General features: G+C 37.7%; 1 protein-coding gene across 7 annotated transcripts in view; it reads right to left on the bottom strand.

The window, feature by feature from the left end:
* RYR2 (ryanodine receptor 2) overlaps positions 1-14297 on the bottom strand; it is a 379474-nt gene that overhangs the window by 170630 nt on the left and 194547 nt on the right. For all 7 annotated transcript variants that reach the window (XM_057414543.1, XM_057414545.1, XM_057414546.1 and 4 more), the window contains 5 exons: positions 10958-11076; positions 10400-10533; positions 8153-8394; positions 4375-4567; positions 2-218 (listed from right to left, as the gene is read on the bottom strand). In XM_057414543.1, coding sequence (XP_057270526.1) covers positions 2-218; positions 4375-4567; positions 8153-8394; positions 10400-10533; positions 10958-11076 — 905 coding nt within the window. The remainder of the gene's footprint in view (position 1; positions 219-4374; positions 4568-8152; positions 8395-10399; positions 10534-10957; positions 11077-14297) is intronic.

The following is a 14297-nucleotide window of genomic DNA, read 5'->3' as shown; positions in this document are numbered from 1 at the left end:
CCTGGCTAGTATCTACAGGAACTGGAGTGAAAGCTGCTTGTGACAGAGAGATAGTGGGACCTAGTAGATCTCTGGTATAGCTACGATCCTGCTTGTATTCTCGGCTTTGCTCCACTTTCAGCTTCTCTTTCGGTAGGACAGCTTCAAAGCAAGGGGCATATCCAGGTGGAGGAAGGAACTTGAACTCTCCATGGCGACCTCCAAGCAAGAAACGTACCCTGTAAAAATCAGAGTTACTTTAGATAACTGAGACACCACTTGTGTCAAACTTAATCAGTTTTTAAGCTTAACATCTATTCTATAATATTTATAAAAATAGGATTAAAAAAAGAAAAAAATTCAATGTTGCCATTTCTATGCAGTGCTCACAGTTTAACTCCCTCTGATGGGTTAGTGTTTATGATGTAGGAGATGCAAAAAACATGGGGAAAAGGAAACCTTTCTTCTAGTTAATTTCCACTTCCATATAAGTATTCTAACTCATGAGACCAAAAGAGAAGACATGGAGAGAAAGAAAGAGAATAATCAGTGTACTTAGTACACCTAGGAAGCAAGATGCAACCTTTTGAGTCTCAGAAGACAGAAGTTATAACCCAAAGTAATCAATCAACCACCTTTCACCTCTCTCTTGAGGAGTTCTCCATTCTCTTTCATTTGAGAAATGAGCCTCCATGGAATATGGGTCCTTCTTTTCCCTCACAGAACATGTAATTCTCAGGAAACAATACTCCTGTATCACCTTCCCTAAAATTTATACTTTTCATGTTAGTAAAAACCCAGGGCCTTTTATTCAAATGTTCAAAAAAATTAGGGTCTTTTTTTTATTACAGCATAGTGAATTTGTCATAGGGCTTTGCTACTGAAAAATTCAGTGAATGAAGGTGACCATGAAGCAGCAATGGTATAATACTAAAAATTTTTTTCAGAACATTGCCATCCAGAAGGAATCAAAAAACACGCAAAAAGAACCTAGTCTCAACACAGAATTTTGTTTCTCTTCTCTTTACTGAGTATCTTATAAGATTTTTGTCAATGCTATACCAGAACACTCTCCAAAACCACACTCAGCACACAAATAATATCTGTCAGATGTTTCTCTCATGACAGAGAGGAAACATGAAGGCTTAGAGTTGTGCATTTTGCAGCATGCATGTCTTTATTTTTCCACATTATATCTCCTCTATTATCTAAGGCAAAGTCTAAAGTACATTTTGCATCTGCAATGAGAGGCTGTCATGCCATCTGTGAGACAGCTCTTAGCTTCTGCAGTATCCATCATGGTCTTTGATCCCTCAAAAAGCATTGCTCTGTCTCCAACAGAAATCAGCTATCAGCCTTTACCTTTGCCAGTCCTGCTGAAGTTGATCCCCTCACTGAAGCATAACAGAATCCTTTTTAATATTATAGTCTCAAATTCTTCAATACCTGGAAGCAGAAGTCTGGCAACCTAGGTGTGACTTGAAATTTTACAGAAAACTAGTACAGCAACCAGAATACAGATGGACTGATTTTGTATTAACTCATCCTGCTGTAAAAAAAAGTATGCCACCACCATTTCTTAAGGTAAGTGCCAATAATGCATCTTCAAGTAATAGTTACTACCTCATAACAAGTGAATTAAAGCCAATACATTTTTAATATCGAAGGTTGATGTTTTTCACAGTATCACAGTATCACAGTATGTTAGAGATTGGAAGGGACCTCGAAAGATCATCTAGTCCAATCCCCCTGCCGGAGCAGGAACACCTAGATAATGTTACACAGGAATGCGTCCAGGCGGGTTTTGAATGTCTCCAGGGAAGGAGACTCCACAACCTCCCTGGGCAGCCTGTTCCAGTGTTCCGTCACCCTCACTGAGAAGAAGTTTCTTCTCAAGTTTAAGTGGAACCTCTTGTGTTCCAGTTTGTACCCATTACCCCTTGTCCTATCATTGTTTGCCACTGAGTAGAGCCTGGCTCCGTCCTCGTGACACTCCCCCTTTATATATTTATAGACACTGATAAGGTCACCCCTCAGTCTCCTCTTCTCCAAACTATAGAGACCCAGCTCCCTCAGTCTTTCCTCATAAGGGAGATGCTCCACTCCCTTAATCATCTTCGTTGCCCTGCGCTGGACTCTCTCCAGCAGCTCCCTGTCCTTCTTGAACTGAGGGGCCCAGAACTGGACACAATACTCCAGATGCGGTCTCACCAGGGCAGAGTAGAGGGGAAGGAGGACCTCTCTCGACCTACTAACCACCGCCCTTCTAATACACCCCAGGATGCCATTGGCCATCTTAGCCACAAGGGCACAGTGTTGGCTCATGGTCATCCTGTCGTCCACTAGGACCCCCAGGTCCCTCTCCCCTACACTGCTCTCTAACAGGTCGTTCCCCAACCTATACTGGAACCTGGGGTTGTTCCTGCCCAGATGCAGGACTCTACACTTTCCCTTGTTATATTTCATCAAGTTACTCCCTGCCCAACTCTCCAGCCTATCGAGGTCTCGCTGGATGGCAGCACAGCCTTCTGGCGTGTCAGCCACTCCTCCCAGCTTAGTGTCATCAGCAAACTTGCTGATAGTACACTCAATTCCCTCATCTAAATCATTGATGAATATATTAAATAATACCGGTCCCAGTACTGACCCTTGAGGCACTCCACTAGTTACAGGCCTCCAACTAGACTCAGCCCCATAGACTACAACTCTCTGGCTTCTCTCCTTCAGCCAGTTCGCAGTCCACCTCACTACCTGATCATCCAGTCCACACTTCCTCATTTTAGCCGTGAGGATGCTGTGGGAGACTGTGTCAAATGCTTTGCTGAAGTCAAGGTAGACCACATCCACCGCTCTGCCATCATCCATCCACCGTGTTATTTCCTCATAAAAGGCTAAGAGATTGGTCAAACATGATTTCCCCCTGGTGAAGCCATGTTGACTGCCCCTCATAACCTTCTTATCCTTGATATGCCTTAAGATGGTACCAAGGATAAGGTGTTCCATCACTTTCCCAGGGATGGAGGTGAGGCTGACCGGTCTATAGTTACCCGGGTCCTCCTTCTTGCCCTTTTTGAAGACTGGAGTGACATTTGCTTTCCTCCAGTCCTCAGGTACCTCTCCCGTTTCCCAAGACTTGGTAAAGATGATGGAGAGTGGTCTAGCAATGACTTCCGCCAGTTCCCTCAGCACCCGCGGGTGCATCCCATCTGGACCCATGGATTTATGGATGTCCAGATTGCTCAACTGTTCTCTAACCCATTCCTCATCGACTAAGGCAAACCGCTCCGTTGACCTGACTTCATCTAAGGTCTCAGGGGTACAGGGCTCTTCAGGACTGCCCGCAGCAGAGTAGACAGAGACAAAGAAGGCATTCAGTAACTCTGCCATCTCTTTATCTTCTGTCACCAGGGCACCCATCCCGTTCATCAGTGGGCCTACATTGCCTCTGGTGTTAGTTTTGTCTGCCATGTATTTAAAAAAGCTCTTTTTGCTGTCCTTGACCCTTCTTGCCAGGTTTAATTCTAAGGATGCCTTAGTCCTCCTAGCTGCCTTCCTACATCCTCTAGCAGCAGCCTTATATTCCTCCCAAGTGGCCAGCCCCTCCTTCCATGACCTGTAAACTCTCCTCTTCCACTTGAGCATACCCAGCAATTCCCTATTTAGCCACGCAGGTCTCTTGGCCCTCTTCCTTGACTTCCTACGTGTCGGGATGCTCCGATCTTGAGCACGGAAAAAGCAATCCTTGAATGTCAACCAACTATCTTGGGCCCCTTTACCTTCAAGCAGCCTTGCCCATGGGATTTCCCCTAGCAATTGCTTGAAAAGGCCAAAGTTTGCCCTGCTAAAGTCCAGGGTTGCAATTCTACTTGGTATTCTACTAGTCCTGCCACACAAGATCCTGAACTCCACCATCTCGTGGTCGCTGCAACCAAGGCAGCCCTCAACCCTTACTGCTTCAACCAGATCCTCCTTGTTAGTGAGGATGAGATCCAGCAGCGCTCCTCTCCTGGTCGGCTCATCCACCATTTGCAGGAGGAAGTTATCATCCATACACTGGAGGAACCATTAGGTAAAATGCTGTCCTGGAGTGAATGTGTAGCAACGTGTCAGTGAAGAAATGTTAAAGAAGCTGTTTCTAAGGTCTATTTGCAAACCAGCTGAATACACTGGCGTGCTGAAAAACAACAGATACACCATCTCTTCAGTACCCCTTTTTACCTCCCAGTATCCAAGAACTGGAACTGTGCCAAAGAAGCAGATGTCAGAAAGGGAAATGAGAGCAGACAGACAGGGAATTATTCAGTATATTCATATATACATTTAAATACATATATATATGTATATATATATTTTGGGAGGGAAAAAAAAAGAAAAAAACTGAAATGGGATGCTAACTTTATTCCTGCAGAGAAGCTGACAACTGGGAAGAAGAGGCCATCGATGTTGAAATTCTCAAACATTCCTTGAACTGGCTGACCATTTATCCGGAAGGAGATGCTGGGGGCGCTTAGATCCAAACAACAGCTAATAACATCGTCAGTTCTTAACAGATGTTGGTTGGGAGAATTTACTGTTCGTGCTACACAACCTGTGGAAGGAAACACATTTAGCAAGAATTCTGAAAATTGCACAGGTTTTCACAACAGCCTAAAAAAGAGAAAGAAAACATAGCAACAGAACACAAACACATTAATACATAAATATCTAACTTATAACATCCCAGACTTGATTTTAACCTTGCTCTACAGTGAACAGAAATGTACGCTCATACCTACAAAGCTATTTTTATCATAAATAATACAACTAAGTCGCATTTAAGAGAAAATAATTACTGAGATCCACAAAAACAATCAAAATCAAGAAAATTAAACATTATTCCTTACAATACTAGAAATGCAAATTGAAAAGCAATTGTTAATATTTAATATGAAAGCTAGTATACTTTGGTAAAAAATGCATCATTATTCAATATAATGACAAGTATCATATCAGAAATTATTTAGGAGAAGAAAGGTACTTCCTGTTATTAAGGGGCACATCATAGTACTCCTGCAAACTTGTGTAGGATGATACTATTCATTTTCATAATCAAACTGCAACCCAGCATTTTTTTCTGGCATATACAAAGACAGCAGCAATTTTGAGGCATATATATTCAGTAATATATGTATTTTTTATTTAAAAGTTTTGTATGATTTCTAAAGGACTACTCTCTCTTGCATCAAACTACATTTACACAATCGCATCTGCTTCCCAAGAGAAATAACCTATAGAATACAAAAATAGAAAATTTCTTTGAAATCTACTGTCGTCTACAAAAAAAAAACCAGCATGAAAGTTGTATGAAAATATTTCTAGACATATTTTCCAAAAATAACATATGCAATGTCTACAAGAGATAAACCGTAACACTTATTAAGAACAGCGCACTATAGTTTTAACTATGCTATCCAACTTCTGTAAACATGAAGTACTTAATTAAAAGCACTGTACTTCCAAGAATATGAAGATGGCATATGTTTTTAACAACATCAGAAATAAGGAAAAAAAAATTCTCAGTAATTCTTCTGCAGATAAATTTTCATACACACAACAACCTCCACCCTTAGGAAAACTACAAACCAACACTGCTAACACTCTACATACGGAAAACTACTTCCTGATACTGCCACATAAACTGCGGACTATAGGACAGGTGCAGGTGCTCTTGTGCAATCTGCCTGTCTTGATAGGGCAGTCAGCAGTATAGCTGGGGGAAAAAAGTTTTCAGATGCTCTTTCTTCTCTGCACCCTTTCAAGACAGAAGAAATAAGTAAGAATAGTCAGATCTATGAGCAAAGGCAGTGGAATGACAGAGCAATCCTAAGGGTTCCTCACAAATTCAGAAATCTATACAAAACACTGCTAAGAAAGAAGAATAGCAAATAAATCTCTGAAGGGGACAATCATTTAATGGCAGGGATAATTAAAGTCTAAAAGAGTTATCAACAAAGAGCGGATACTTCATCTCCTTAAGACATACGACTTGAGATTAAATGCCTGTTTACCCATTAAAATTTAGCCAAATATAGGTTATTGGGATCAATGCAAGGCTGACTGTTAACAGAAACAAGTACTGGTCTTTGATGAAAACACAGCAGACTATAGTATCTAAGTACCTTTTCTGGCCTTAGGCTTAAAAAACTATGAATTTCATCTCCCCATGTTAAAGAAGTAATTGAAGGACTGAAAAAACAAATGGGATTCTGGTAAAGTCTCAGACTGAAACAGAAACCTTGGAGTAGAAATCACAGTTTCTATTCATTAAGGCAGTAAATGCTTCATGCCCAGAAGATTAAGTTTTAAAATGTCATTGCAGAGATTGACCAAGGGGATTCTGGAAGAAAAAACAAGGCCACAATTTTCAGCATTCAACTAGTTGAAGTCCTTCTGAGTTTGAGAGATACGTCTTACATAAGAATGTCAGTGATGACAGAAAATTTTTAGACTCTACCAGCCACATTCACAACAGAAATTAATATACAAAATTTGGATATACAAAGGTGGTCTGATTTTTTTGACTGGTCTGGATTATAGATTTGAAAAACACAAATATTTGTTCATTTATTCTTCTGTATTTGCATTGCTTACAGTTTAACTTCCTCTAACTAGAGCTGGAGTTTATGAAGTAGAAGATGCAAAAAACATGGGGAAATGTAAACCTTTCTGATTAAAAAGTTTCCAGTGGTAGAAAAATAATTTAAATATTAATAATATTTTTTTCCTCCATAAAAGGGACACTTAACTACAAAACTTATTTCAGCTGGCTCATTATTTTCTAGTTCATCTATAATAATACTTTATCTGGCAAACTCAGTTATGACACAGCTTTAATGGCACCATTAATTATACATCATTGTTCCAAAGTAATTCTCACTGTACATGACAGCAAACTGGCAGCTACTTTCCTAAAATGCCACTCCAGCCGATATGTTATTATTTAATAATGCAATCAATCGCTATTTTGATTGGAAAATTCTTTTGAAATGTTTAACTTTATTCTTTTCCAAGTACCAAGCCAAAATGCCTCAAAATTCAAAGACCTTGAATGATACATTACAGCTGTCTCTCTTGTCTGCAAGTTTAGAAAACTTGCTCGTATCTTCATAGTGGCAAGAACTGCCAACCCAATGGGCTAACTCAGTTTCCTGTCAGTTCTACAGTCCACCACTGCCCACTAATCTCTGAAAATCAAAGGAAAAAAATTTTTCTCAACAAGGTGAAACCACAGTAGAAATTTTATTCAAGAAGTTTATGAATGTTCAAGTGTAAGACAACTCATTCCACCTGGGAATGTTTTCACAGAAGTTGAAATAAGTGACAAAGATGTCTTTCTTATTTTTCTGATTTTGCTGAGAGAATAAGATATTTGCAGAATCAACAGTAAATAAAAACAATTTAGATACTCAGTTCAGCTTCCCTTAACACTATAATTTGCATACAGAAATTACTATTAATGAATAGATCCAGGGTGCATCAATAACATTTTAAAGACGGATACCTGACCAAACACGCTATATTCATGCTAGGAACATGATTCTGCAAGTTTTATAATACACTCAGTCTTAATACATGTAAACAAAGCATAACTATGGAAAAATATCTGGTTTTTAAATATATGGAAAAAGCATAATTAAAAATCGTCTTCACCTCTAAAGTATTTCTAACCTCCTAAACTAGAGATCCATATTAAAAATATTTTTTATTAGGAAAAAAAAAAAAGTCTCTCCTGTGTATTAAACCTCTCAGGCTGTTCTTGGACCATCACACAGTGTGATAGAAGTAGTGATAGATAGAAGTAAGACAGTGAACTGACTGTCTTACTTCATTGTTTGCACCTTTGAGGTTTTAAATAAAAATCATTCCCAGGCTGAAATGGGAATATTTACTGAATAAATTATTAGTCTATCTGCATTACTATTTCTGTATATTGCTAGTGTCAACCGAAACATCTGATTCACTTTGCTGATGTAAACAAATCCACCAAAATTGCAAACAATGTTCTAGCATCAAACAAAAACAACCCACCCAGACCAAACCAATAACAACAGAAAAAAACAACCACCAAAAAAACAAACAAACCCCACCCCCCAAAAAATCACAACCAAACCAAACAAAAAACAAAACAGAATACCTGACCACAGATGCAGACCATCGAAGCCATAAGAATACAAGTCATCACCAACACCATTTCCTCCCCATTCTGCTCCTCCCCCTGGATATGGCGAGTAGCCCTCTGTTGAAGCCCAGCCCACTCGTAGATGAGTTGATTCTGCAGTCACAAAAGGCTCTAGATGGTCCACCATAAGCTCATAGTACCATTTTCTGTATTGGGCAGAGCCTTCACTAATCCCCAAGAAGATGTTGGGTCGCATGCTTAAACAGAAAGAATAAAAGCAGTTATTGAAAACCTATCTCAAAACCATGATGAACTACTGCAGACATTTCATTAAATTCAAATTTTATTGCCTGCTTTGTGTGATTAAAACAATAGAAGTAATTTTATTTCATAGAATACCAGGCTGGAAGAGACTCTAAGGTTCATCTGCTCTAACCTGTCTTGACAAAGCAAGATCTAGACTACATGGCCCAGCACCCTTTCCAGGTGAATCTTAAACAGTGTCCAGTGTTGGGGAGTACACCACTTCCCTGGAGATTATTCTAATGGCTGATTTTTCTCATTGTGAAAAATCTACCTCTTCTCCATTTGGAATCTCCCCAGGATTAACTTTTGCAGATGGTCAGCCAGTTCCCCACTCACCACACAGACAACTTGCCTAGACCACAATGCATCAGTTTCTCTATGAAGAGGCTGTGGGAAACTATCAAAAACCTCAAAGAAATTCAGGTAGACTATGTCCAGCACTCCAGCCACATCAACTGAGTAGGTTACTTTGTCATTGGAGGTGATCAGCTTTGTCAAGGATGATTTGCCCCATGTGAATCCATGTTGGCTTATCCCATCATGCTCCATTTGACTTGTAATAGCACCCAGGATGATTCATTCCATAACTTTCCCAGGGACTGAAGGAAGGCTGATGGGCCTGTAATTTCCTAGATCCTACTTTGAGCCCTTCTCGTAGAAGAAGTGACATTTGCCTTCTTCTAGTCTTCTGGGACACATTTGAATTAATATAGCTTCTCAAAGATCATGAAGACAGCATGGCCTCACAACAGCAGCCAGCTCTTAACAGCCTTGGTGTATAATGTCGGGGCACATTGATTTGTATGGGTCAAGCTCCTATAACAGTTCACATACCGACCCTTTCTTCACTGACAGCAGGTCTGTGTTTGCATCAACCTGGAATTTTATTCCCAGCACCTGGGGCTCAATATATTTATTTATTCTGGTGAAAAATGGTCTATACAGCTGAAGTAAAAAATACTTTGTTTCAGTAACTGAAACAGTATCCTCATTCAGATACCAATTATAATATTTCATGTGTTTGAACATTTAATAGATGTTAAATCCTACAAACAAAAATGAAAGCTATTCACCAGTAACCAACAGAAATGTAGTAGGCATACACTGCAGCTTTAATTTTGTATAGCAAACTGCATTCTGTAACACTGATGATCCATTCAAGAGAATAACATTTACAAAGATACAAAATTAAAATCTAATCTATTTCAAAATTCTCTTCACCTCTTCCTTCGTTACTCCAACTCCTGCATAACTCAGTAATTCACAGTGGTTGTATCAATCCTTAATGTCAGTTTGACGTTGCTATGGCTGCTGATTTTAAAATACTTCACAAGTACTTCACTTGAAATGCAAAACTATTACTGTGCTTATCAATATCGAGTTGAATAGTGATATGTAGCTATACATCTAACAGTCGTGGGCGGGGAGGGTAGAGAAAGAAAAGTATACTTTTTTAATCTGATTTTGGGGATAATATTGAATCTAGACTCTCATCCCAAAAAAATCTGTCTCCAGATAAGCAGTACTGTGCCAGCTTTGTACTAAGAAAGCCATCCAATCCGTAATTAAAGCCATAGAGTACAGAAGTATCCAAAATCCATGCTGGCATATTATCTTCAACAGTTGGTTACCCATATTGCAAAAAATCTTTTAGACTTCTAGGCTGAATGTATCTAGTTTTCACATCTCTCCACTGGATTGGGTTATAAATTCTATAAATATTTTCCTTCTACATACAGCTGCCTAGTCAGAAAAATGCACCTCTAAGCCAGCCCCAGCACACAGTAGCCTTGTTGCATAGGGAATGCAGGAGGAGGAAAAAGAGTTAATGCAGGCTACTAAATACAAGTCAGTATAAAAGCAGACTTTACTGAACTGATTGCTTATAAAGTAACTTGTTTTATCACGTAAGACCAATACACTTTTCTTCTAGAAGTATATGAGGTGACTTTTTACCTGCTCACATGGTTGACAAGGCGTGTCTGTAAGAGCAGATCTCTTCCTGGCAGGAGATTATCACATATTAGATGTTGATTAGACCGCACAGCCACTCCATGACAAACACAGAGGGAGCACAGAACATCCAAAACCTGGGGAAAATAAATAAATAAATAAATAGAATTAAAATTATTTTAAATATTTTTCGTATTTTTTTTTATAATCACTGTGAGTTACTTGAGGCAATATAATGTTACAGACCTTGTTACAAGTATGTATATAATTCATCTAACATATTAGTTTTATTTTACAACAATTCTAAAATTCTTCTAACAAGATATATTTTTTCTGCTTCCCTTGAGAATTAGTGTCTAAATTAGTGTTTACCAATGTTGTTATTAAAAAGAAGATAACATTCCCCTTGGCTTCCTCAAACTGCTCATATGCCTTTTAGGAAAAGTTTCATTCCTAATTGTGAATACTTAATTAAAGTATTTTAAATCTAACTTCTACACAGAACCACCTGCTTCCTTTGTTCACAAATGTCCACCAAAATATACTTGTCTCATTGCCTACCTTATGGTTTCTTCCATGTTTGTCCAAAAGACAAATAATTGATTTAATATGTCCTTCTTTAATAATGTTTAGAGCTTCTGGGCTTTCCACCAAGACACAATGTAAAACCTCTAGAATTCCTGGGATTGGGAAATAAAAGATTATTCAAAGTGCATATAAAGTAATAACTGCATGTAATACTGCCTAATATACTGCTCACCAACATGGAATAGTCTAAAAAACCCAAGACATTGTATATGAAAAACAAAACAAAACCAGCATTGATGTACTTCTAGATTTCCCAAAATAAGTGAATACAGTAAAAATCAGAAAGGTGATAAAGAAAAAAAATTATCTGAAATTTTAATAATAATGATGTGATAATTAACACTCAAAAAATCAAACAAAATGGGTAAAATACTAGTTTTCATTGAAAAGGTGAAGACTTCACACTGCATTCATATTAGAAACAAAATATACTCTCTGTATTTACAGTTTTCCATTTTTTTCCTTAGAAACCCATGCGAACTACTAATGGAATCAGATACCTCTGAATCAGAGAGCAGAGGTAAATTCCCATCTACTGACCCACTGTAAATCATTTATCTGTGTATTTAACAGCTATACTGAGAGCCACAGCGATGTTCTTAAATGAGCAAACAGATAGAAACTAGCATGAAACATATGTGCAAGGAAGTAAGAACTACTAAATCTCCAGCAGTCCCTCAGTTAAATGCAATTCCAATAAAGCAGCAGTCACTTTCATCAAGAATCATTATCCTTAAAAGAGTCACCTGCTATTTGCCATGCTCTCTTTTACTAAAAGAAAAATGTAGCACTGTAAACTCCTCTTGGTGTGGGGAAAAAAGTCATCAGACAAAAGGACTGTCTCAGTAAGAGTACTCTGATCTTTCTTTGTAAGAAAGCTGCTACAGCATAAGGCAAGGATCAGCTAAAAAGAAAGCCATGTTCCAAATTGCTACTAACTGAACACAGGTTTTTAGTCTCAGTGCCAAGACAGTGTGATGACACAGAAAATAGATATGAAACAATCTTTATGATAATCAGCTGCCTCCCTCTCAACATTACAGAGTGAATCTAAAGCTTATAGAGGACAGTAAGTGCTCTTCTATTAGATTTCCAGTGGTTTTGAATAAACCACTGAAAAAATGTGTATCATAAATGACAGCTAATGTTTACAGATTTAAAGACTGTGGTTTCATCCACGTAACTGTTCTCAGTATATATCTGAGGTTTTCTGAATTTGTAAATAATAAAGACAAGATTTTCAATTTATAACAATAAAAAGAAGTTAGAAATGCAAATTTAAGTACAAAGAATATGTATTTGATTTGTCAGGGAAATTTTTACACACATGCATATCCTTTTGAGATTTTTTAATAATTCCTGAGTAGCAATACTATATAGTCTGGCACATCGTAAATAACTGACCATAAAGACTCTCACAAACCAAAAATTAAAGAGTTAATTGAGGAAGCATTTTTGAGACAAAAAAACAAAACCCAACCAAAACAAAAACTCAAACTTGATATTACCTGGTTCCAAAAATCTTCACTTGGATGGTATTAGATTACTAACTTGCCTTATTCTATTTTTTTTTATTACCTTAATTTTAAAGCCTTGAAAATGTCAGTAGGATTTGTTAATCCCATCTGGAATATATTTCAGAGTGAAAGACCAGTCTAATCTTAATTTATGCATTGAAGACAGCTGAAGCATTTGCATTTTATTATTCACTCAGCTCCTATTATATCTCACTCCTAACCTGGTCTATTCTCAGGCACATTTATACAAATTTTAGTTTTCTTTATTTTGCTTCAGTGAAGATCAGGAACCGAATCAATTTCTAATCTAACCTTTACGATCAAATCACAAATGCTGTTTATATATTTAATACCTTTATTTTGTTTCCATAACATTTTTAGTTCAAGGATAAGAAAAAAATGAAAGTAGGAATCTTACTGATAATAGGTTATGGCATCAAATCTTTATTGCAACACACTCAAAAAAACACCTGCAGTAGATGTAACTGACAACTTCAATGTTTATGGCAAACTTAATTTTGGTGTGATTAACAAAGCATGGTCTTTCTCCCCACAAACAGTCTACGTTACAAAATTATTTCATTATTTTAGGTGAATACATGCAGCCAGGAATTTCTATTTAAAAGTTACAATATAATCCAATATTTCTCCCTATTGTAGACCTACCACTGTAAATTAAAGAGTGACTATCCTCACCCCAGTCAAGCCATATAAATCTTAATACCTGGCAAGCAATCATCCCACATAAAATCACAAAAGCACATTTACATACTAAAAGCTGAACCTACTGTGCCTCTCAAGATAACTAAAGAACAGCATAATTAGCATCTTGTATAACTGGCTCCCTCAAAACCTGAAAAAGTCGTAATTATAAAATCAGTTTTGGAGGTAACGTGGACGTTACCTTACCAGAACATATGGGGAAGGATATCAAGTGGTCTAGTTCCTTAAGAAAATGGAGATCAAACAAGCATTGCAGATATTAGTACCTTCAGAATTTTTGCATTATGTCCTGAGGCTCATTAAGCAGTATAACTGCAATGTCAGACTACTTTGCTGTTTACAGAATTTATCTCATACCTTGCTACAATATCATAAACATTTACCTTTTCATTTTCAAGCCTTATTTTTAATTTGCGATTAATATTTTAAACACATACATAACAGGAACCACATAGCACAACACCTTTAGAACTTTCATAACGGATTTAATCTTCAACCTTCAAAAGTTGAATGCAAACTTTTGCATTATTTCTGAAAAACCTAGCCATGAATGTTTCAGATGTAAAACTAGGCCTCTTAGGAAAGAATTTCACCATGAACAACTAGGGAAATACATTGAAATTAAGAAGGTTGTAGTCAAATCCATGCAACTGCATAATTGTGAGAAAATTCTCCTTAGATGAATGTTCTCTCACCAGAGGTGGACCACAGTGAAGAGAAGCTCTAGCCTGCAATTTTGCCATTTTTAAAATGCTTGTTTCAGTTTAAATTGTTTGTTACTCCAATGTTCATGAAAGCAAGATGATCAGCTGCAGAGCCGTAAACCAACATGACTGTTCAGTTATGACATTTTAGGATCTCTACACGTAATATACTAGCTACAGTGATAAGATGATCAGTAAATCTCTAACTAGACACCAGTGCTATAAGCAGCTGTTTGTATCATCAGCTGAAAATTAAAGTAATGATACAGATTCAGCCTCATATGTTCCTGTTGCCTCGTATCTCGGGCAGCTCAATGATTCAGAGCATAAACAGGGCCCCCATCCTATAGCCATAGCTCTGCATAAAAA

The sequence above is a fragment of the Pezoporus wallicus genome, unplaced genomic scaffold (assembly GCF_028554395.1).
Source record: "Pezoporus wallicus isolate ANWC-B61680 ecotype Strahan unplaced genomic scaffold, APGP_CSIRO_Pwel_v1 contig_8042, whole genome shotgun sequence".
Classification (NCBI taxonomy): domain Eukaryota; kingdom Metazoa; phylum Chordata; class Aves; order Psittaciformes; family Psittacidae; genus Pezoporus; species Pezoporus wallicus.
This window is presented reverse-complemented; position numbering and strand designations above follow the sequence as displayed.